At 33.2% G+C, this 26,362-nt stretch overlaps 2 protein-coding genes across 10 annotated transcripts in view; one reads left to right on the top strand and one right to left on the bottom strand.

Moving 5' to 3' along the window:
- LOC126745345 (titin) overlaps window positions 1-13,265 on the top strand; it is a 139,601-nt gene extending 126,336 nt beyond the window's left edge. For 8 of the 9 annotated variants that reach the window (XM_050453148.1, XM_050453158.1, XM_050453191.1 and 5 more), the window contains 3 exons: window positions 3,622-3,748; window positions 4,044-4,195; window positions 12,927-13,265. In XM_050453148.1, coding sequence (XP_050309105.1) covers window positions 3,622-3,748; window positions 4,044-4,195; window positions 12,927-13,050 — 403 coding nt within the window. In that variant the 3' untranslated portion in view covers window positions 13,051-13,265. Of the gene's footprint in view, window positions 1-3,621; window positions 3,749-4,043; window positions 4,196-12,926 lie in introns of those variants that run through there. The other variant, XM_050453199.1, reaches the window with a different exon arrangement.
- Window positions 13,266-17,865: 4,600 nt separating this feature from the next.
- LOC126745386 (gamma-tubulin complex component 6) overlaps window positions 17,866-26,362 on the bottom strand; it is a 90,562-nt gene continuing 82,065 nt past the window's right edge. The window contains exon 15 of the mRNA XM_050453226.1: window positions 17,866-19,993. The gene's annotated coding sequence lies outside the window, so the exon portion shown is untranslated. The remainder of the gene's footprint in view (window positions 19,994-26,362) is intronic.

The following is a 26,362-nucleotide window of genomic DNA, read 5'->3' as shown; positions in this document are numbered from 1 at the left end:
ATGATAGGTCCAAATCGCCCAATGCACGACGCATTTAATCAAGAGTTAAGACGCGAAACCGAATATGATTCTGAGGCATTGACGGAAATAGTTCAACGAAACGTTCCCCTATTAAATCAACAACAAAAACTAGCCTATGATACGCTGATGAGAGTAGTCAACGATGAAACTGGGGGACTGTTTTTCTTAGATGCTCCTGGTGGAACTGGAAAAACGTTTTTAATCTCATTAATTTTGGCAGCGATTCGATCGCAAAATGGAATTGCATTCGCACTTGCTTCATCAGGTATTGCAGCTACGTTGTTAGAAGACGGTCGAACAGCTCATTCAGCACTCAAGTTGCCGTTAAACATGCAAATTATCGAAACTCCAACTTGCAACATTTCGAGGAATTGTGCGATGGCCAAAGTCTTACAACAAAGCAAATTAATCGTTTGGGATGAGTGCACAATGGCAAACAAAAAAATCTCTGGAGGCATTAGACCGCACAATCCAAGATTTACGACCCAACCAGAACCGGTTATCTTCTGCCATAAAATCTGAATTTTTGGGTGAGAATTCCAAATGCATTTTCAACTACCCTGCGGGCGCGAGATAATCGGTAGTTAAAAATACGCTTTTCAATTTGATTTTCAATATGAGTTCCAGGAAAAGGTCTCATTAAAAACTTTTTTAAGGGAAAAGCCGGATCTCCAACGATAACGTATGGGGCAAGTTGCTGAGTCCCTGGTAGGTTTGCATCATCCGGAATATCAAGTGTATTTTTTTCTAAGCGCTTTCCGAGAATTGAGTTTGCGAAGATCCCTCTATCACTACTTCGTCCATAAGATCCGACATCGACAACGATAAATCTATATCGACGAGTGCCAATAAAACTATTGAAAAGGACTTTATATAATTGAAGTAAAAAGAACCCGAATTGTGGAGAGCTTCGATAACATTTTTGCCATCCAAAGCTCCTATACAATTGGGAAACTGCCATTGTTGCTAAAATTCTTGGGCAATTTTTTCCCATTCTTGTTTGGTTGGAATTGACATAACCTCCTTCATCATAATTTTTATAATAACATCGCAAACTTCATGGACTGTTTGTTGTACTGTAGAAGTTCCAGGCGATAACTGAACGCTATTGTCCTAAATGAATCACCACTGGCCAAAAACCTGGAAATAAAAACATATTTTATTTTTCTAAGTAACCCGTGTAATATTTAAAGAGCATTAAACATTAGAAACTAAAAAGTTTTACAGCCGTATTCGACATCTTAATCTCTATTAAACCTCTTTTAGCTAAAAGTGCTTTTAAAATCAATTTGTCTTTATTTAACATGTAAACAAAAATAGAAAAACAAACAGACATATTCAGCAACCGTTTTTACACCTCTTTTAATTAAAAAACGCTTCTAAAAATTTGTTTTTTCAATTTTTGTTTACATGTCAAACGAAGAAATACTAAGACAATGAAAGATTTTAAAAGCGCGAATATGGCTGTTTGGGTTTAACCTATATTCTGAAGCATGGTTTTTTTTAGCCGATAAATGCAAGCAGAGATTTGCGAAGTCAACATTTCAAGGTTCGTCAGAAATATACTACTGTAAGTGGCCAAGCAGCTGTGAAGTATCGAAAATGGAAATTTAAAGATATTATGTCATTTTTGAAGCCCTACATGAAAGACAAAGAGCGATTGTCATCAGTAGATTTGGAGGAACAAGAGAAAAACTTTAAAGAAAGTGAAGAAGAGACAGACAGTACTCAAAAGGGAGAACTGTAAAAACAATCAGCTCAAAGTATGGAATCTCAACTAATACCTGGATCTTCCAAGCGATCTCTGTACCACAGACAATCTAAACCAAGATTTATTAGATCTAAGAACCCACAAGAGACAGCTTCCTCAACCTTCTATTTAATTGAAAAAAAGAAAGTGCGGACAAAACGCCACAAAAGGATTCCTTGGATCTCTTTTTTAAATCAATGTTGAAAACTGTGAAAACATTCTCTCCTATAGATCAGCATCAAATAAGGGGCCAAATATTTAATGCAGTATCGCAGATGGAGGCCAAATATTTGATGCCAATGCCACAATCTCGGCACTCTTTACCTCAGCATGGCTCTCATAGTATTCAGGTACAAAATACAACAACTGGAACAGACTTGGTGTATTTGGAAAATACAAGCAATCGTTATATCTCAACCCCAATCACTTCACCCGACCCTAGTTCATCAAATTCTGGTTGAAAAATATATCTACTTACCTTAAACAAACTGCTAGTTTCTCTCTTGGTGAGATTGCCGCCCGAAATTTAGTATCCTGTTTCTTGAGGTTACCACCAATTATTGAAAGCAACATTTCGAATTGCTCTTTTGACATCCTAAAATACTGGAAGAACTTAGTTTCCTCATCAACTAATTGCGGATATAGTGTATGAAATTCCCCTTGTGTGGATCTCTACTGCAAGGAGGGGTGTACCCATTTTCTTTTTCTTTTGGGTTTTGGCTCATCTTCATCTAACAGCAAGGCGATCAACAACAACTCTTCATCGGAAAAATTCATTTTATCGAATGAAGTTTACTAGCATTGATCATAGCGTGAACACGCACGAATCTTGAGCGTACCTTGAGCATCGTATGAGTGGAGCGTGAGCGTCATCTTGGTGTGAAACAGCCATTTTATGCAAGATGGGGCTTCTGCTCATTTTAGTTTATTAGCACGTCGTTATTTAGACGAAACCTATACAAACATATACAATTCAGTGTACAGGATTCCGGTACTGGATATTGATGACTTGAGAAATCGAATCATTAATTCATGTGCCGGAATTTTTTATCGGATTCGTTGACAAATGCGGCGACGTATAGACTCTTGCATAATAGCAAAGGGTGGTCATTTTCAACATTTTTTACAATTATTTTTTTTTCATTCGGCTTAAAATAAAAATTAGGATCACATCTAAATATTAATAATAAACACGTAATACATTTAGGTAGATGGATTTTAGTTTTTTAATTGAATACGCAAACTCGGATAAAAGAAAGTCAAGAAATCAACTTTGCTCAGAAATAAATGAAAATTACTAAAACAAAAAAAAATTAAAAAGTGGTGTACCATATTTTTCATTAAAAATATTTAGTTTAAACCTTACACGAACGTCACTGGTACAAATTTAAAAAAATTAGTGAGCGTCAGAAAATGCCTTTTGATGCATAGAAAATGCATATCAAATTTTATTAAAATATCTACAGAGGTTTTACAGGTATTGTAAAAAAACATATTATTTTTTTTCCAATCTTTACCACCCGGTATCTCAAAAATTAGGACGTTTAGGGCATACGTTCATATAAAGATTTTTTCTTAAAATTTACCTAAGAATCAGCCCCAGAATGTTTCCACATCTATTTATTTACACCCTGTATATTTCAACTTTTAAAAACATTTTGCGGATTTCAATTTTCGTGAAATCTAAAAACTTTGATTTTAGCGTAAAATGCCTTGTAGAAGCTTTCGCATATGGTTTAGAGTAAGCCAAAATACCTTTATCAAATATAAACTTTTTTAAACCTAGAAAAACTGTTAGTTGACTACTTGAACATGTTTATATATTATTTTCTAACCCTAAATTGGCACAGCACCCCGGGGACACCCCGTGGCTCTGGGCCCCTGTTTAAATTCACTGACTCGGCCCTGACGCAGTCCGCGAGCACAATAAAAGATCGCCTTTTGCACTGGTGTCGGATGAAGACTAAGGAGTATGAGGTACGATAGCTACAATTACCGTTTTGCTCCACATAATATGGTGTTACTGTTTTGACGTCCTAACATTTGAGTGGTCGCTTATATGCTTAAGGATATATTTCGAATCGGTGATTGGTAGGTAAAACATTTGTTTGAACTCGAATTAACAACACACAAGACTCTACTGGGAGGAAGAGGCGCTTCATGCATGGATCTACACAAAATTGCGCTGAGGGCTCCAAGCTTTTTATTAATGGTTGTTTGGCATTTTAAAAGTGCTATTAAGGGTTTTTTTAACAGTATATTTCTGTTGCAGAACATTCAATTAGACAACTTCTCGAGCAGCTGGGCAGACGGACTGGCCTTTTGTGCCCTGATTCATCACTTCCTGCCCGACTCTTTCGAGTACAGCGCCCTCACGCCCAAAGAGCGAAGACATAATTTTGAGTTGGCGTTCCGAATTGCATAGTAAGTATCATTGTAAAAATTGGGGACTTTAATATACTGGAGCATATACCCATTAACGACAAGAAAAAAATTAAAATTCCCACGATATTCCTGAGTAGCACGAGGAAGGAGTGGTATGTCTAAGCTTAGAACATTGAAAGACTAGAATTAGCATTGCCGTGGAACTATGGGCAGTTGGTTTGCTTGCAATACTTCTGATGCAATGTTACCAAATGCTTATGTAGAAATGGCAAAAAAAACACACTTTGTATTATCATAAAAATTTAAGAAAATATCAGATACTCTATGAAAAAGTCAACATTCAAAGTTAAATGATTGTAGATAACGTATATTAGAGAAAAAGGCAACAATATCGCAACGCCGCTCGATCGCATTGTTGATTCCACTGACACAAGTAATCTTTACCAGTGACGTCGTCAAAAAATATTTACATGATATGATTATGCTTTAAATTATAAAAAATATTACCGTTTATAAACTCTTTATGCGTTTTTTAACGTACTTCATTAGAGTAAAGGTACTTTTATCTAATAAAAATTATTTTTATGGAAATTAAATATTTTATAACTATTATAGATTTCTTAATAAGTTTTTATTATTTTACATTTATGACGACGGCTGTCCCTTGATATGACAATATCGGTATTTATTTGTAAAAAGATCGGCTGAAATCGCCTTTTTCGGCACAAGTTTTTACTATCATAACAGTTCACAAAAACACTGAAATTACTCAACCTTTTTCTCTTTTCAACCAAAAACTAAAGAAAAAATACAGAACTTCACAAATGACGAATGTAAACACAAAGCCATTTGTCAAGATAACATCAACTTTTGCCTGCGGTATTGCCATGTCACATTTTTTAGAAGCGGTTTTAAGAATAGGAATGTTAATTTATTGTTTGTTTGCTATGCAGAGGTTATTTTTGTGCTTATAATAACATATATCTATTTCTACTTTTTATTTTTAATCCAAAATCTAGCATCAATAAGTTAAATTAACATTATGATACAGTGCATTCCAAATTTATGTCTAAATTCATTTAAAATTCAGGGGTGTGTTCGAAAAAAAAAAACGCTCGGATCCGTCGATTTTTATTTCAAGTTGCGCATTTTTGTACGTGAAGTTTGTATATACAGGGTTGCTCAAAAATAAATTAAGACCATCAACTTAATTTTTTCAAATGAAAGTACCTTTTTTTATTTCATCTTTGAATTTTGCGTGGAATTCTACATATGTTCCATGCATCATGTCCTATACCTAAAGTCAACAGATATCGAAAAAAAGACGATTCATGTAAGAAATAAAAAAATAACACAAATTAAGTTAAATGTTCAAAATGGTTGCCATTCACGGCTCGTTGCACATGTTCAATAATTTCCGGATTTATGGCGCGCACTTCTCTGCGAATTCTCTCTTTTAAGTCGTCTAGATTATTTGGCCGATTAACAAATACCTTCGACTTGAGATATCCCTGCAAAAAAAAGTCCATTGGTGTTAGGTCAGGCGACCTAGCAGGCCATTCGATGGGTCCTCTCCTTTGTCTGCGTCCAATGGATTTGGAAATAAAGCTAGTAATGCTGGAACTAATTTAAATTGGAGAAAATCGAGATACACTTGTCCCGTTAAAGTCTGTTCAAAGAAAAAGGGACCTATTACTCTTCCGCGCACTATTCCACACCACACATTTAGTTTTTGATGGTACTGGGTGTTTACCTCCATCATCCAACGCGGATTTTCTGTGGCCCAATATCGACAATTTTGTCTGTTCACACTACCATTCAAACAGAACGTGGTTTCATCGGAAAAAATAATATTTGTTACTATTAGCGTGTGAGCGGGACATCCGTCTTGTTGAAACCAAATTTCCTCAAAATTAACATCCACGTTTCGTACAGTGGGTATAATATTTTGTTGCAATAAAAGTAAATATCTCTCAGAGTTTAAGGTACCTTCAATAAAAAAAGGCCCTACAGTGTGATTGGCTAAAATACCAGCCCAAACATTTACCTTTTGCGGGTATTGAGTTCGTAATGGTACACTCAAATGTAGATTTTCCCGAGACCAATATCTCACGACTGAAGAATTATGTCGACCTACAAGAGAAAAAGATGACTCGTCTGTAAATAAAATATTATTTGTGAAGTCGTCATTTTGATCAATTTTTTCTCTTTAGGTTTCACAAAACTCCAAGCGTTTTATTTGATCTTCTGGACAAATTTCTTAAGTGTTTTTAATTTTATACGCTTTGTACTTATTTCTTTTCAAAATATCACGCACTGTACGACTTGGAATATCAAGTTCTTCAGAAATTTGGGAGCTAGAACAAGGTTCACTTACTTTCACAAAAGCACACACCTTGACCTCCTTTTCAATCCTAGCGTCAGGTGTTCGACGAGGTTCCTGATCGCCACTAAAACATTTTGCACACCGATTTACACATCCCAACTGCTCAAACTTATGCCAGATATTATAAATTGTTTTAGCAGTAGGGACTGCTGATCAGGATATGCAAATATAAAACGGCCGACAACTTCTTTGCACTATCTGCATGACAATGGCATTTAATGATATTAATCTTTTGATCGACAGTGAAAACCATTTTTATATCATTACTGTATCCGTCTTCATACCAAAGGTTGAAATAAATTGTAAACATGATCTAACGCTAAAAAAAATAACTAACCGCAAAAAAAACACTAAAACACGTACATAGGTAAAGTCCAGTGCAAAGATATATTAGAATGGTCACCCGTCAAAACACCAGCATTTTACTTCTCAAACAATGTAAATAGACAATTTCATAGCTGAACCGTGTTGATATATTTGCCAACTTCTCGGTTAATTCAGCCACCTCTTGCCTTAAAAAGTAATTTTCAGCATCTTGAGATGTAGATGATGGACTCAGGAGTGATGCATCAAGTTTTATTTGAGACTCTTTTCAACCTTGTTTTGAAGAGCCTGGCGGTAGCTCGGTTGAGGTTCCCCGCAGTGGCTCACATAAAGGTCCTGGCAGTAGCTCAGTTGAAGGACCAGGTAGTGCCTCGGTCAAAAGGTTATTCCCACAATTATCAACCTTTTTTATGGTCCTCTTCCTAAAAAATTATTCACTACACTAATGGATTTTTTGCAACAAAATTCAAAATGCATACCTCTTTACGTATGTATGATTGTACATTAAACTTTTTGTGAAGATTGAAGTCAAATAAAGTTGGCCCATTCTTCTTATCTTTATTTACAAAGTGACAATCACACACTTTTGCAAATTCACTTGGACCCCTATCTTTTCTTCTGTAAATAAATAAATTTAAATCATACATTTTTGAAAACTGAATGTTGTATTAGTCTTTTACCTTATGAGAGAAATCTATCTATTCTTCTCGGTCTTGTTTTTTGGGAACCGAAAAAACTTACATGAATGCTTCGAACTGTAATGTTTACAGCCCGAAACAAAGCACATACCCATTCTGATGCAGTCCTAGGCCTAAAAAAATTTAAAATAATTTAATTATATTCGAAAACTCATGACTATTAGTAGATGACAAAAATAAACAACAAAAACAATGTAATTTATACCTAACCTCAAAAAGTTTTTTAGCAGAATTACTATCTTAGATTAACTCACCTGGGCAAAAACAACAAAAAATCACTTAAAAGGGACGTTCTTTCCACAATTTATCCAACTGAATAGTCTTATTTTTTCGTATACACCACAGAAACACTAAATGAAAAATTCCTTATGGGGATTTACCGTTATCAACGAAATGTTTGGAGTCGGTATAAGCTCCACCCATGTCTGTGACGTCAGACTTAGCCTGTCTATTGCAACCGAACTTTAACCGGACTGATAAGCGCAACGACGACGCGATAGCCGCCCAGGGTGAAGCCAAGTTTGTTCTCGCTCTACTCCGTCTCCTTCTTACACATTACGCAAAAATCATGTTCGAAATTTTTCAACCGCCGAGCGTATACAGGGTGGTCCGGTTTCGATGGCGGAAAATTAAATGGCCGACGGAGAACGAAAAAATAATAAGTTTGTTATCATAAAAAATATTCGAAAAATTATTCGTTAAAAAATTACAGGGTGTCAAAATTCTAATTAAAAAAATCATTTTTTTAAAATTTTTCTTAAACCACTTTAGATATTTTAATGAAATTTGGCACTTTTAGACAGTTAATCAAGACGCATCTTTTTGTGCAAAAATTATTATTTTTATTTACCAGTGACGTGTGTGCGGGCCGATCTTCATACAATTTTAATTAAAAAAATGATGCGCCACTGTTTTTTTTTTATTTCTTTTTTTTATGAAATCCTTGTTTAATTTAAAATAAAAAACATCTCTTTACTTTTTGTCGTACGACACACCGTTTGCGAGTAAAAATGCTGATTTATAAACACACATAAGAAGATAACACATTTAATTCGTTTAAAAACAATAACAATATAAAAACAATTAATAATTAAAGAAGTTGTTCAAAATGCAGCCCACCGACCTCAATACATTTTCTACACCGAGTTATTAAGCAGTTTATTGCATGCAGCCAGTACCACAAAATTTTGATTTTACATGTCATTATATGCTTTCTGAATTCTCTGTTAAATACGGGATTAGCGTAAACTTTATCCTTAATGTTTCCCCAAACGTAAAAATCTAGTGGATTAGCATCCGGTGAACTGGGTGGCCAGGGTATTGGTCCAATACCATTTTGATCATTAATATCATTCCTCCCTAGCCAGCCAATCCACCTTCGAGGGTAATTAATATTAAGCCAGTTTCTTACACCTATTCCAAAATGTGGGGGGACTCCATCCAGTTGTATCCAACTTTTATGTCTTAAATTAATGGGTAAATCCTCAATGTAGTCCGGCAGACTATTATTTAAAAACTCTAGAAATAGTTGTGAGTTTAGCCTTTGGAGGTAGGAAATGCGGACCACAAACATTATCACGAATAACGCCCAACCAAACATTAACGGAAAATTCATTTTGAAACGATCTTGGCCGAACTGCATGAGACTTCTGTTGTGCCCAAACATGAATGTTATGAAAATTTATCACTCCCCGTCTTGTAAAACAAGACTCATCCGTCCAAAGTATCTTGTGTAGAAAGTCGGGATTTTCCTCTGTTGAGTTTAAAAGCCACTGACAAAATCTTACTCTCTTTTCAGCATCACCAGGGTGTAAACCCTGAACAGGCTGTAGGTGATATGCATGCCTGTGGTCAGCGTGTAAGGTTCGCAATATTTGAGATTCAGGAATTTGTAGTTGTTGAGCTGCCTTGCGAGAGCTCAGCCTTGGATTATTATCAAAAGTGCGCAGTACACGATTTTCATTATTATTTCTCTGGTTTCGGCATATCTGGTTCATTATTACCACGTAGACCAAAGTTCCTAAAATTTTGATGTGTTCTAATGAACACGCGAGCATCTGGAATTCTTTTATTTTGGATACCGTCTTCGATATTCACGAACTGCCGCTTCCGCATTTCCATCACAAAATCCATAACAAAAATGAATATCAGCGTATTCATTACTTGAAAAACGCATTTTTCACAATACTTTTAACAACACTATTAACAACAGCAAAATTAATAAGTTAACCAACGCAATAATTTGACTTACTTAAATAATTAACTATCCTAATAAAATACAAACAAACCGCCTTTTGTTTTATGCATGCATTGCCTTATTGCCGGCATTATTATATTCATTATTTATTTGAATTTCGGAATCCAGAATCCAGACTTGTGTTTTTTTTAGAACCCAACAGAATAATTTTAACTGTAAATATTACTGTTTTGCCAACGTTAGTGGCTTTTTAAGGTTTTAGTCTTTTTAATGTCCTCTTTTTTTCTTTCAATACTAATTATTATTGTTTTAGGCCTGATGATGCTCTGAATAGAGCGAAACATGTGTAGCTTTAAGTAAATGTTGTGAGACCGTGACTTTGTGTTTTTCATTGTTTTTCGTCTGTTGTATACGTCGGTCTCTTTGTGAAAAATGGATGAGATTTTCTTATTAGAATAATTTAGTCTTTAATTAAATTTAGTATTTTCATATTTTTTGTTTAATAAAAAAAAATCAGCATTTATAAAAATTTATTTTTTTACTCGCAAACAGTGTGTCGTACGACAAAAAGTAAAGAGATGTTTCTTATTTTAAATTAAACGAGGATTTCATAAAAAAAAGAAATTAAAAAAAAAACAGTGGCGCATCATTTTTTTAATTAAAATTTATTAAATTTGTATAAAGATCCGCCCGCACACACGCCACTGGTGAATAAAATTAATAATTTTTGCACAAAAAGATGCGTCTTGATTAACTGTCTAAACGTGCCAAATTTCATTAAAATATCTAAAGTGGTTTAAGAAAAATAAAAAAAAATGATTTTTTTAATTGGAATTTTGACACCCTGTAATTTTTTAACAAATCATTTTTCGAATATTATTTATAATAGCAAACTTATTATTTTTTCGTTCGCCGTCGGCCATTTAATTTTCCGCCATCGAAACCGGACCACCCTGTATATATAAAGTTACACAGATATCACGATGTCGATTTGAAGCTTTGCTGTCTTGTTTACATTTTTCGGATAATGAATTATTTCCAGAGGGAAACAGATTATTCAAACTGGAAACACTTTTAGGAATATCCATCAAAAATTTCTAGGCAGCTTTGGTGCCAGGAAACTCCGTTTGTATAGATGAATCCATGGTTCCTTTTCGAGGAAGGCTATCATTTTTGCAACATATACCTGGAAAAAGCCATAAGTATGGCATAAACATTTTTAAGCTGTGTGTTCAAGGTGGTTACACGTACAACTTAAAAGTTTATGCTGGCAAGGAAGTGCGACCTACGGATCAACCAGTAGCAATAATGGAGTTAGTGCAACCTATTTTGAACAGCGGTACCGACAACTATTACACCAGTGTTAGTTTAGCTCACCTACTGAACGACAATGAGACTCATTTAATTGGAACACTGCGAAAAAATAGAAAATACAACCCTAAACGTGTATTTGAGCAAAAATTAAATCGCGGAGAAATGCTGTGTCAAGTGAGCAACACGAAAGTTGTTGTTGGCAAATGGGTAGACAAACAAGATGTTGCTTTTTTGACAACTAAATCGCCTCCAGTAATGACTGAAATCCAGACAAGAACTGGTATAAAAAATAAGCCATCTACCATAATCGAATATAACGCTGTTAAGTCCCACATTGATGCCTCGGATCAAATATCTTCCTATAGTAATCCCGTGAGGCGTTCTTTGAAATGGTATCGGAAAGTAGGGAGAGAAGTCATAGCAAGTACTAGCGTTGTCAAGGCACTAAAACTATGTAATAAAGCTTTAGACAAAAAAATGGATATTACGACTTTTAGGGAGAGCCTTGTTGAGAGTTTGTGCAAGGACAATGAAGATGTTCCTCTCCTGCCAGCATTAACTCATCGATTGGAAGAATAAGCAAAGAGAGGAAGATGCGTGGTTTGTTATAACTATTACTCAGAAAGATACGGAAGAGCGCATGCATCCAAAAATTCGAAACAATGTAACACTCACTGTTCAGGATGTACAGACAAAAAAATTTTACGTTTAAATTGCTTTTTCAAAACACATAATGTATCCAAAAAAATGTAAATTTAAGTCCAATGTAAGTTTTTCTACTTTTTGAATAAACTTATTATAAAAAAATTGTGTATTGGTTTTTATACATGCGGGTTAATATAACCGTAATGAGTAAATGTCAGCTTCTGTGAACTGCGTGTATCAAAAATATACACGCAAAAGTTATAGTTCTAAAAGTTAGTTCGGGTACATAATTTTTGTGAAACCGGGTGCAGGGGTCAAAGTGCTATAGATCGAAAAAGTGTTAAAAAATTGAAAATTTTCGATCTTGATATCAATGAAATAATTAGTCCATCTGAAAATGTTCAATTTTACCTACGTTCTTATAGAATATACAGATTCTTAACATTTCCGTTAAGAAATTGGAACTTTTGATTTTATGTGTTTCATTTTATGACATAAAAAATCAATTTAGTTTAATTGGTTGAAGTTTTAAACATTTTCCGAAACACAAGTTATGTTTATACTTAAATGGAGATTATTAATATAAAACTTTTTCAAATTTTGTCTTCATACTCAATACAACAAAATGTTAATTCAGCCAAATCTTAAACAAATTCAAACTTTCCAATTAATTTTAGTAACAACCTTTCTTTTAAGGTGTGAAATACTTCACTTTGTGAAAAAACATCAATTACAATCAATTACAAATTACATTTCTTTTAAAACCTTTCTTTCTTTCACATTAATTTTGAAAAAAAAAATGATTTGGGTAAGAGGCTTTTAACCTTTTGCTTGAAGCATTGTCTCATATCCATAGATTCTTCTTCAAAAAATATGATATATTAAGAACATAAAATCAACATTTTCTTAGCACATTTTTTCATTATTGAAATACATATTAAAAAACTAATACAGAATATATTTTTCACATTTATTACCCTTATGGTTCTAACTCACATAATAGTGATGTAAGGAAAATGTAATGTTTCAATTTATTTCTAGAAGTTGCATAGCATGTTCTAAAAATATGGACAGATTTAAGGCATGTCTTTATGAAGTGAAAAAGGTGTAGATTAATCTCTTTTAGAAACGCTAAGGGAATATGCTCAACGCAATATTATTATATTATATTTTCTTAAATTAATAAAAACTGATTTATTATTTTAGTGAGAAAGCCGATATCTATCCTCTATTGGACGTAGAAGACATGTTAGAAACTCGAAAGCCGGACTGGAAGTGCGTTTTTACTTACGTCCAATCAATTTACAGACGCTTCAAAGATGACGACTAAATTCAATTTCGTTTTATTGCCAAAAGGCCTGTAGTAGCTTTAATTTTTGTATTCTACCCGATTACTAATATTGAAAGAAATATATAATGTGCTGTTTTAATTAAAATCAGATTCGTATTGTAGTCAGTCGGGTAAGGTTTTATTATTATCATAAATTAAATTTGGCAAATTTATTGTGAATGTTGTTCCTTTTATAAAGTTTGATGTTGAATATTTTTGCGCTTCTTGTTATCCACTCTGTGATTACTTTTGTACTGAACCATAAAGCATTTCATTTAATAAGGTGATCTTCTTCAGATCTCTTTTTTGTATTTTTGTTTTCTCTTTCGTACTTTCATACATACAAAACGTGCCCAGCTGTTTTTTTACCTAGTATTAAGATTTCCACTACTTTCTATATAGTTTATAGTTTTAACTCTAGTATAAGGTACATCGCTTATTTATTTTTTATTCGTTTTAAGGGTTGTTGCGCGATGCTTGTTGTGCTTAAACTAATTTTTTTTGTATAACAAATTGCCATTTTTTGCCATATACTATTATATTAAAATAGTTTCCCCGGTATATAATTGTAAAGAAATATAATATGGTATTTTTGTAGTACTCGTTCTTAATAAAAGAAATAATTATTTATGCTAAATGTCTAAATATATGTAATTGTCTTACTAAATATATTATTGTTTTATAAAGCAAGCAGTTATTTGATTTCAAAAACCTTAAGTTTAGATACAAAGTTTGTTAAATTGAAACAAAGATGCGTAACTAGATAGCTTATTGAAATCCTATTCTAAAGTTTAAAAAAATCTAATTACATCTGGAGGTATAGCAACCGAAGTGTTGCTAACAGACGAAAAAAGTAACCATAAAATTATGTAATTTATTTTACCTAAGAGGTTCAAATAAAGTCAGAAAGAAAAGATTTTTTGAACTTCTTTCCGGTTTTTTTCTACATCTCATAAAATAATCGAATTTGTTCCTTATTTCCAAGCAATTAAAATCGCCCGTTCCAGCACTCGATCCCGTAGAAGTATTTTATTGACCTAGCCCTGTAGAAGCGTTTATTTTTGGACTTGTAGAGGCTTCCTAACTTCCTCCCCAGAGGTTTTAAGAGTTCTATGGGATTTCTCTTTTCGATTTTATAACTCCTTCAAAAACCATCAACCCATCCACTGTTTTACAATTCAATCACTGCATTTTACATGTTAAAAAATTAAAAATAAAGACACTATTTTATCAAGTACAGTATCAAAGCACCAACAATCAACTAAAAAAAAGCTTCATTGTACAAGACACCTCCTCAATATGCCCATCAAGCATCTTGAGAATGAAGAAAATCTTTACTATTTTCGGTACTGTAAGCATTACGAAATCCTAGCACTCAATCAATCAATTGTGAACTGTGGATTTGCCGGAATAGTATACAAAACCTGATACCTGAGTAACATCAGGAGAATCATTATATCTATTATTTAATATCTTATGTAATTATATAATATCTGCTATTTCCTTCTGTTTTCGAGAGTAAATATTTTGAAATTAATTCTTATATTTTCTATATTGTTAGTAACTACATTTGAATTTTACTTGTAAGATCAAGTTTTCAAAAATCCAATTTACCCTCTTTCAGTTCTATCTTTTTACGTGAAGTAGACGGGCCTCCATCCAATTTAATCGATATGAATTAGCATTTTTTCGGCATCTATATTGTCTGTTAATAAATGCATTTTGCATCTGGGAACCAAGTAATTAACATTGTTTATTAAATAACAATTTATCGTCCAAAAATTATACCGAGGTTTCACACTTCTTACACTCCCTTTACAAATGGGTTAATGATGAAGTAATTATAATTAGTTTTGTAAAAGAGAAACAATTAGCATTTATATAGATTTACTAGATCTGTATTAAATTTACAATAATTTTCAATCTCTTATTCTTCTTCAGTACTACAACCCTTCTGGGACTTCGCTGCGTTAACTATTTGGCTTCATAGATCCCAGTCCATCTTGATCTCTTTCCTGTCATATATCTTGCAACGAAATTCGGGAACACACTTTTATTGTCAATGTCAAAAAAAAACTAAGCTAACTCGCCTTGACTGTAGTTTTAATTGTTTAGTCAGTTTTACCTTGGAAACAATTAAACGACAGTCAAGGCGAGTTAGGTTAGTATTTTTTTGACATTGACAATAAAAGTGTGTTCCCGAATTTCGTTACAAAAAAAATGGATTGAAAGGAATGGACCTATTAATTGGCCAGCCAGATCGCCTGACTTAACAAAATTAGATTTTTTCCTATGGTGCTTTATAAATTAATAAGTAAATAATAAAATAAACTTGTAAAAGATTGTTGTTTATATAAATCCACCTGCAACAGCAGTAGACATAAAGCAGAGAATACGAGATGCGTTTGCTCAAGTAACTCCATAAATATAACATGAAATAGAAAATAGTTTCCAGGAACGTTTTAATTTATGTTTTTAACAAAACGGAGAATATATTGAACACAAGATTAATATTGTTAAAATGCTTGTTTAATTATTATCGTGAACATTTTAAAAACGACTAAAGATAGCTAATATGTTTACATAATTAAAAAATTTCATTAAATGCATAAAAAATATACAGGATGTTCCTGTATACTCTTTATAATTTGAATCATAACTACGAACACCCTGTATACAACGGAAAGAAACCATTTAAGTCAAAGTAATCCTCTATTCTTCTAGAATCTGAATTTAAACTACTATTGACATTAAATTAACATTTCTGATGTCAAGATGAAATTAAGTGATGGGGATGACCAAGTGTTACGGGAATAAATAAAATAAATGTTCAAAAAAACTATATTTATTAAGCTAATATCACATAGCCGATTTAAACTTTTTTTTTAAAGCTTTAACTAACAAAATTATTAAGAACAATATATTTAAGTATAGCAAATGCCATTCCTTGTGCAATAAATTCTGTAATTTTAAAAGTATTTTTATAATGTCTAGACTAAAGTGAGAGACTTTTTACAAGCTTAGGAAAAAATAAATAAATATCTAACAATATTATACTGGGTCTGAATAAAACATCTAATGCCTTTGTACCCTCTTAAAAAATTACTTTTTTTAAGAAAGAAAGATATGTCCATAAAGACCAACATGCAATGAAAAGTATTTATGTATTTTTATTCAGTTCGTAGCAATCATCGTTGCTTTTAAAAACCCTTAAGGGCCTAATAGATAAAATTAAAATAAATTACGTAAAAAGACGTGAAAAATGGGTTTTAAGCCAACCAAAAAATATATTAATTTAAATCGCGCTTCTAAAATTAACAATTATTATTGGTATATTGAACGAAAGAAATATTCACTAATTAACCTCAGTTCTAAAAGATTAATAGAAATTATTCAACACGGTAAAAAGAACTTAAGGAAAACCTATATATTAATGAATAAAATTAACTTCTTTTAATGCCTAATAATTCAAAAACAGGAATTTTAACAGTGCAATTAAAAGCAAATATTTAAGGCGCGCATAGACTTTGCTTGTCTCGATATGTGTGCTGCTAAGGAATCCCTTCCGTCCATATTTGATTCATTTGGGATGGTTATGCATATTAACTCCCCAACCAGAATAACCAAAACTAGCTCTAGTATCATTGACTACGTCGTATCAACCTTTGATCCGGAACTCGTTGATTTAACTGTCTTTAACTCAGGTTTCTCCGATCATGAAGCAGTGTTAACTAAATTTTCTCTAAATCACAAAAATAAAAGAGTCCCGCGCAAAATGTGCCGTATCTTTGGGGAAAAAAAATTCCTAAATTTCAAAAATCTATGTCTAAGAACGGACTGGGACTTCCTATCTGATGATGTTAACACTGAGTTTTCTCGATTTATAAAGTCACTGTCTGATTTGGCATCCAACTCATTTCCTCTTAGACCCATCAAAATTAAACAAAAAAAACCATGGTCTACTAAAGGCTTACGCTTGTCTTCTAAAAATATACGCTCCTTATCACACTTAAAAAAATTCTCAGACAGTGTGTTCTTCCACGATTACGTAAGGTTGTACAAAAAAATTTACCATAAAACAATAAAGGCAGCCAAGGACCTCTATTACAATAAAAGGATTTCTAATTCTGCAAATGTTGGTAAGGAAACTTGGTCTATTGTTAATGAATTAAGGGATAAGGCTTCTCCATCTATCACAATCCCCACTTCACCGGATAACTTAAACAACTACTTTATAAATGTAGCCAAAAATCTCATGAATACCGTAACTCCTTCCCACGATCCTCTCTCATATCTCGCTAATGAGAATTTACATAATTTCTTTCTTACACCCATAGCATTAGAAGAACTACGCAGCACAATAAAAGACATTAAAAACAAATCTTCATCTGGGGCTGATGGTCTAACGCTCAAAATGTTTTCAAATCTCCCGGATATCACTTTAAACCATCTTACCAACTTGATTAATATGTCTCTTCAAATTGGAATCTTTCCAAGCTGCCTTAAGACGGCAATTATTATTCCTTTACATAAAGGGGGCGAGAAGGATCAATGTTCGAACTATCGCCCAATTGCACTTCTCCCAACATTATCGAAGATTATTGAAAGACTGGTAAAGAAACGACTTTTATCCTTTTTGCTTAAATATAAAATTATAACCCCGCATCAGTTCGGATTCTTAAGTAACAAGTGCACCAATGATGCTATGTTGTCCCTCTTTAATAATATATACTCCAGCCCAAACAGCCATCTCTCTACAGCAACAATTTTCTGTGATTTCTCTAAAGCTTTCGACTGTGTAAACCATAATATCCTAATTAATAAATTGCAGCACTATGGAATTAGAGGAACACCTCTCGAATGGTTCATGTCATACCTAAACAACAGGAACCAGTTTGTTAGGATTGATTCGATGACGTCTTCGTGCAAGCCAATAGAATGCGGGGTACCTCAGGGCTCAGTTCTAGGCCCTATTTTGTTTCTTCTATTTATAAATGATATTGCTAATCTGGACATAAATGGTAAAATTTGTCTCTTTGCGGACGATACTAGTTTTTCTTGGAGCAACTTAAATATGGTGGCTCTTCGTAGAACCATATCTCGTGACCTAGTCACCATTAAATCGTGGTGCGATTTAAATCTCTTGTGCCTTAACGTCTCAAAAACTAGAGTATTATCATTTAGCGGTGCGTTGCAACCTTTTGTAATTAATAACAACAGAATGGAGGTCGTTGATTCCGTAAAGTTCTTGGGACTGATGGTAGAGAACTCTTTAAAATGGGATATCCACATCGATTACTTATCCAAAAAATTAAGTTCATGTTTTGCTCTGAGATCAGTATCCAGGGAGCTAAGTTTGGCAACGGCTATAACAGTTTATTATGCCCTGTTTGAGTCGCACCTCCGATATGCCCTTCCGTTTTGGGGTACGTGTGGTGCGACTCAATTTGAACGCATATTTAAGCTACAAAAGAGAGCTATCCGCTATTCATTAAGAGTAAATTACAGAACTCACTGCCAGGAATATTAAAAAAAATTTAAAATACTAACTCTTCCTTCCTTATTTATATTTGAATCCGTCTGCCTAATCCGCAAGCACTTATCAGATATGTCAGAAAGGCCATCTCACAATTATCCTCTTAGAAACGCAGAGTACGATCTTTATCTACCAACCCCACGATCAGAACTAGTTAAACGATCCATTCTTTACAATGCAAAAAAAATGCACAATCATCTCCCATTTGAAATCAAATCAATAACAACTTTTTCCAAATTTCGGAAAGCTCTGAAATCATACTTGCTGGAGAGAGCCTTATACACAGTAAACGACTTTTTTTAATAATTAATGTTATGTAATTTTAAGCACGCGCTTCCTAAACACTGGTAAATTTGTTTATGTTGTTATGATAATGTACATAAATAATATTCGTATATTATATAAACAAATTAGTAGTTTGCTAATAATGTTTTTGTAAACAACTGCCTTTTGCCGACTTTGTATACAAGTGAATGTATATATATTTTATAGATTTTAAGGAAATGTGACCTAAACAATTTATAAAATTGTTAAGTTTTTTGTATGTTTTGTTGTATTTTTTATTTTTATATATTTGTATTTTTTGTTTTGTCTTTGTGTATATTTTGTTTGTATGATTTATTTAAATAATAGCTTTGTCGACAAAATTTTAAATTTTATGATAATAAAGCATTGATTGATTGATTGATATTACAAAGTTCCCATGGAAATTATATATATAAAAAAAAAATTCCGGTGTTTCTGAATAAATACTTTTGATTATTGCTTCTTATTTTCGTTCTTAGCCATTAGGTTCAAAAATCAAATATTTCAACGAAGTTACAAATCTTAACCTTGTCCTAGTTCGTTTTTAAGGAAACACCTATAAAATGCTTTTCAATTTGTGAAAGGATTTAGTTGTCAATTATATTGTTGTTATGTACATATATTTTATTCTTAAGGTTATATTGTCTAATTCGAAGACGTTTAACGAATATAAATAAAATGAAAATTTAAAAAACAACTTTTTAGTAACCTTCGTCTTCCCGGGTGGGGTACAAATGTACCCCATACATCTCTTTTCTTGCATATTTGCCCAAAAAAAGCTTATTTTTTGTGAAGAGTTTTATTTTCTGTTAATAAAAGATTTGTAAATATTTACTGCCTTTTAAACCACATTTTTTTATCGGTTTTTCAAAAATAAAGTTGTTTGAATAGCCTGGGGTACATTTATACCCCACGTGGGAATGCACGCCTACTGGCTTGGCGGTGCTTTGTAGATCGATCCGGCGCGCATGGAGGTAAGTAACACGCGGCATCGCCATTCGGGAGGCCGTTCGTGTTTGTGAATGTAACACGCGGGCTGGCAGCATGAAGGTAAGTAACACCTGGCATCGCCATTGAGTATCTTTCGCCATTGCGCAGAAGCTGTAAACATTTCTCATAATAATATAAATTGTATTGGAATAAGCTTAGAAAAATGGTTAATAAAATATTTAACGCTATTTTTCATGTCACAAGAATTAAAAAATGTCAAATAATAAAACTACTATTTTATGTACCCTATTGATCTTATTTGATGCATTTATTATTTGCGGCTGAACTTATAAGAATAGAGATATCTAAGTAATTGATTTATACGGATAAAAAAAACCAGAGAAAGAGAGTTTTTTTTTTTAACTTAGATTGTAATATTAAGAGATATTTATTTTCACGCTTAATTAAAATGCTGCTCAAGCCAAATGGAGTCCATTTAAAAAATAATAAATATATATATATATATATATATATATATGTTATATGAGAAAAATAGTGATGTCTTAATCTCACAATTCTCAAATTACCACGAGTAGGCGTCTGTTGCTTTAGTTCCACGGCAAACCCACGCCTTTTGCGAGCTCCAAGAAGTCGCCGATAAAAAGCAGCTTAGTCAGGAGCAGAATCATAATTTTTATATTATAAATTCAATTGTTTTCTGTAGAATAAGTTAGTTGTAAGCTCAGTATTGTAAGACGAATTTATGTCGGTTAAATTTTATAATTTTAAATAAAAACTTTTTTAAAAAAGTTAAATTGCGTTTCCGTAACGTAACATATATATATGTATATAATATATATATATATATATATATATATATATATATATATTTATTTCATAGTTATTAATCCTATTGTGTGTGATTATGAAATGGACCACTATAAAATTCTAATCTAATATCCTTTGTATATAATACCTACTAAAGCTACTCGTTATAAAATCTATTATACTCTATTTCAGAAGTGTATAGAGCAATAAACTGGGGAATTCCGTTCTGTTTGGCTACATTTCGTGGTAGTTCATAGGCGCAGGTACTTATAATATTTATGAATTTAATTTTCACGGATTAAATGCCTTTATTTTGAAAGAGATTAAATACTAAATAAATACTTTTAATCCTTTTGTATAGGTACCTATCTTTTAACGCTTTGTAACATGCAAAAATGGGGTCAGGTAATATATACAGACTATAAATACTTTTAAATCATATTTTAAACGTTAGTAGTCACTGCTACGCTGTAGTGTAATCACAATATTATTATCCCAATATTTAAAAAATGGAGGTATTCAGTCCAACGAAAAGATGTACTAAAAATTCTCCACTATCGCTGAGTGAAAAAGTTATTATTTTAAATGTACATGATTGCATAAAACACGTTTACCCTAGTTTTACTGTGCAAGAAATTGTTGAAAAATGTTCTCGAATGAGTGGAATTGGAAAGTCCACCATTTTCAAATTGTTGCGGGAAAGAAAAGTAGCAGGTCAAGTGGAATCTCCCAAGCAAAAGCCAGGACGACCTACAAAAGTCCTTGATGAAAATGCTAAATGTATAATTCGAAGAAAAGTTCACTCTTTTTATTTTAAAAAGGAAATACCCACCCTAGACAAAATTTTAATGGAGCTTGGCCGAGATGACAGTATTCCGTTGATAAGTAGAAAACTTTTATGGAAAACTTTAAAAAATATGGATTTTGCCTGGGAAAAGCATAACCGCAAAGCACTTTTACTGGAGAGCGACGAAATTGTTTGTTGGAGACGACAATACTTGAGAAGTATCAAGCAGTACCGCAGGGAGCAAAAGAAAGTTTTTTATCTTGATGAGACGTGGATTAACGAAGGTTATATAGTCCAAAAAATGTGGCAAGACAAAAATATAACCAGTGCTCGCCAAGCTTTCATAGAAGGCTTGTCTACGGGTATTAAAGTACCTTCGGGAAAAGGAAAAAGACTTATAATCACACATATTGGAAGCGAAGAGGGATTTTTAAAAGAAGGTCTGCTAACCTTTGAGTCGACTCGCACAGGAGATTACCATGAAGACATGAAGTCAGACGTTTTCGAGGACTATTTTGGTGAAATGATAAAATTTCTTCCGGCTAATTCGGTGGTGGTTATGGATAACGCAAGCTATCATTCACGGCGAATAGAGAAGACGCCAACTTCAAGTTGGAGAAAGCAAGAAATTATCGATTGGCTGACTGCAAAAGGTATTGCGTTTGAAGCAAATTTGATAAAAAAAGAACTGCTGGCAATAGCAAACTTACACAAAACTCGTTTCATGAAATACGCCGTGGAAGATATAGCCGAAAAATATAATATAACTGTACTGCGCTTACCGCCATATCATTGCGAACTAAATCCTATAGAACTGATATGGGCGCAGGTAAAAGGATTTGTAGCAAGACAAAACACGACTTTTAAAATGAAAGATGTTAAGCTACTGTTTGATCAAGCCATTACGGAAGCGACACCAGAGAATTGGCGAAAAGCAGTCCAGCATGTAATTAAGCAAGAGGACAAAATGTGGGATCTTGACAACCTCATCGATCAGACAGTCGATCCTTTAATTATAATGTCAAGAGGTGATGACAGTTCGTCAGATGACGAAGAAGACTACAATCTATTATAATTTAAAATTGTTATACACTGTTCAAAAAGTGCCAGATCCAAAAGTGACATTTTCAACTGTTTTACTCTACATATTATGTTCAATATAAACAAAGCTTCCATTTAAACAAAAGTAACTTTCTAAAATAAAATAGCATTTAAGTACATTAATTATAAGGTAGAAAACAAGTCCCAGTTGCACGCCTTTGGCGAACCGTTTTCAATGTTTATCAGTGGGTAACAATGGGCAAAACTCATAAATTGACCCAAAACCGGGTGGCACTACCTGCAATCAACGAAAAGAAAGAATTTTACATTGAAACTAATACCCAACTAAGGTAGTGGCATAAAATATTGGTGGATCACCAGGTACCACTTTTGTATACCTAATGAGGTTTTATTGCTCTACACACTTCTGAAATAGAGTATAGTTGGGTAAGCTATAGTCTTATGTTACTTATTAGATACCTTTGTTCTTTCAAGAGGTATATCTTTAAACAGCCGAAACATTATTTCAACATAATTGTTCGTATTAGTGCCCCGAGTCATGAGATTTTTGCGGTAAAAAAGACACCATAAATCCTTTCGCGCCAAATAGTTTTCAATATATTTATTAAATTTTCAATAATTTTGGGAAGATTTTATTACTTAATATTTTCATGTTTTCGACTTTAATATTTTCTTGTACATCTTCTTCTTTGGATGACATTAAAACTGCCTTGAACATATTATATAAGGTTTGGCGGTGGTCTTTTTCGACGCCATTATGCGCGCTCAAAAGCCATTTCCAAAGTGCTTTGAGCACGTGAAAAGTGCATAATAGCAGTTTTGAATTTGGAAAAAACTCTTCAAGCACATTTCTTTCCATCAAATCATCGTCTGTAATAATAATGCTAGGTGCTATAAGCTGTAATATAGGTTAATATTTTCAATAAATTCTTGAGTCCTAAATGAAAGACTTCTGTTTTCTCGGACGTTGAAACAAAACCCAAAGGAAGTCCACCAATCGGGGATTGTGTAGCAAAAAAATAAACTTTGTGGTTATACAGATCACAATTGCCAGCTGAATCTACAAAGATGATTTCAGAACTTTGTAAATCCGATTTACCAACTCTTTGCATAATTGGCGTACATAATGCAACTATATAATGTTTGCCTAATTTATCAATTTTATGGGGTACATCAGAATTTGTTAGATTTTGTTCCAAAAATGAAAGCAAAGAATTTCATTTTCATTTCTAGGGCCAGATTTATTTGTAAAATTAACTTTCTTAAGTACTTGAAATCATTTTTGGTGGGAAAATTTGCTCTATCTGCAGACATTATGCTAAAATCGTCACCATATTGTTCCATTTTATCAAAATTATATGTGTAGTATGCAGATGCTACCGAATGACCTCTCTCAAAATATGTTAATATTTCTTTTTTTGTTTCAGTTTTGATGCGTCTTTGAGTTAACGCAGCAACACTATCTATTGAATGGTTATCGTTATTTCTGAATTCAATAATACAGGGCCATTCGTTGGCTAGTTCATCAACGTTTTTAGCACGAGATCGAGAAAAAATTTTTATTTCTTTTTAATTATAATAATTAACTGCGCACGACAATTAATATTTTTAGATCTATGTTCCCGCTTTTTTTTATTACTTGAAATTTTTCTTCCACCTCCGGTGTAAAAATGGCAATTATAAATTCGTTTAAAGACATTAAATCGTGCCAATGAAGGGGACGTTTCAATTGTTTGATTGATTGACCAATTGGTTTTTGTACTTTCCTCCATTTTTTCTTTCCATTCCTAAAATATTGTTAATGATTATACAGGAAATTTTTGTAGGAGTGTAGGACACACCTCTTTCGTACAATCATTAAAATTAATAAATAATTACGAAATGTGTAAACAAAATTTAAATTAGTTTATCACTCGGTATCTTGTGGTCGTTGACATTTCGACTAGGAAAATTTGACTTAATATTAATATTTTTTATATAGAGCCGACTGTCAAATTATTTAATTATGGGACACCCCGTATGCATTTCCAAAATGTTTTTAATAAACACCATATAGAAATATTTCCTAAATATTTCAATTTCGCAGTGGCACAAAAACGTTATGAACGGTGACAAAATATAAAAGAAGGCCCTGGGATCTATGTTGCTTGAACCCTTTAAAATAAATGACATAAATCGTAAACAAATCTAAAAACTCCTTGATTAAATGGGTATTAAAATAATGCCTAGACCGACAAAATCAATGATTTATTTATTTATTTATTTATTTACGGGCATTACCCATTTTTACAGAAATAGCATAATTTACAATAACAATAATTTATAACCTCAAACAATTTATACTTAGTATTATTTTATATAATTATCATTTGATATTCACAACCCATCACTATCACAGTCATAGAATAAAACAGGATTAATAAATAATGGCAACAGGAGAACTTAAAAAATATACAACAAAAGAACACAATAAAATTAATTAAATTCAGTTTTCACTCCCTTGAACCCAATTATCACCTCCAAAATTGGTTTAAACCAGCACACAATAGTATGAAGTATGAATAGTATGTACACACAATTAAACAGAATAGCAAAAACCCCACAACAATATACAAAGTCACACATGAAAATCCTCAACAAACTTAGCAAAGCGCCTTGGACTTATATTGAAATCTATGTTCAGAGATGTACTATTATTTGCAAGCCTGGCTGATCTAGCAATAAAGCTATTGTACTTGATGTTTGTTCTACAGAAAGTTTGGTAGAAAAGGCTGTTTGACCTTGTATTTCTCGTAGGTATTGCTAGACCTATTGAATATAGCAGGTCTGGTGAATCTACAGAAGCAGTCAGAAGGTTATACAATTTTTTTAAATCCCGTTGTTCCCGACGAACAACAAGAGGAGGAAGACAAAACAGCTCATACAGAACCCTGTAATCATAATGGTAGTTGTCAACAGGATCAATTTTGGATTTAAATGCCAGGTATTTCAGCATTCTCCGTTGCACCTGTTCCAACCTGTGAATATAGCAGGCATAATGAGGACTCCAGACTGAGGAGGCATACTTCAACAAAGGTCTGATCAATGTACAGTAGAGCATGCGGATAGCAGGGGTATTTGTAAAATCTCTTGTGCATCTCTTGACAAAACCTATTATTTTAAGGGCTTTTGTTACTATCTCAGATATATGAAAGCTAAATGTAAGAGATGAGTCGAATATGACTCCAAAGTCCCTAATTGTTGTCACATTCGACAAGGGTCTATTGCACAAGGAATATGCGAATGTTGTGGTCTTTCTACGCTTGGAGAAGCAAATACTATAGCACTTGGCTGGATTCAAATCCATGCAGTTCTGAACACACCACTCTTCCAGTCTGGAAAGATCTGACTGTAGATTGACACAGTCATTAAGAGAGGAGATAGTTAGAAAACATTTCAGGTCGTCTGCAAAACATAAGAATCTGGAATATTTAAAACATGAGTGGATGTCGTTCATAAAAACATTAAAAAGAAGCGGCCCCAAATGTGATCCTTGAGGAACACCTGAGGGAACGCTTAGCTCATAGGACATAAAGCCATTGACCCTTACAATTTGGGACCTATCTGATAGGTAGCTGCGAAACCATCTCAAGAAATTTCCCCCTACACCCGCGGCTCCAAGCTTACTCAAAAGTATCTCATGATTGACTCTGTCGAACGCCTTCGAAAAGTCGGTATAGATAGTGTGAACCTCGCCACCCCTATCCAAGACGCTCGCCAGATAGTCTGCATAAGTGAATAGATTAAGCTCTGTTGATCTCCTGGTCTTAAAGCCAAACTGCTCTGATATAATGGTAGGACCCAAAAATGATGTAAGATGTTGT

The sequence above is a fragment of the Anthonomus grandis genome, chromosome 1 (assembly GCF_022605725.1).
Source record: "Anthonomus grandis grandis chromosome 1, icAntGran1.3, whole genome shotgun sequence".
Lineage (NCBI taxonomy): Eukaryota > Metazoa > Arthropoda > Insecta > Coleoptera > Curculionidae > Anthonomus > Anthonomus grandis.
The sequence above is the reverse complement of the archived record's forward strand: the minus strand, read 5'-3'. Positions and strand labels throughout refer to the sequence as shown.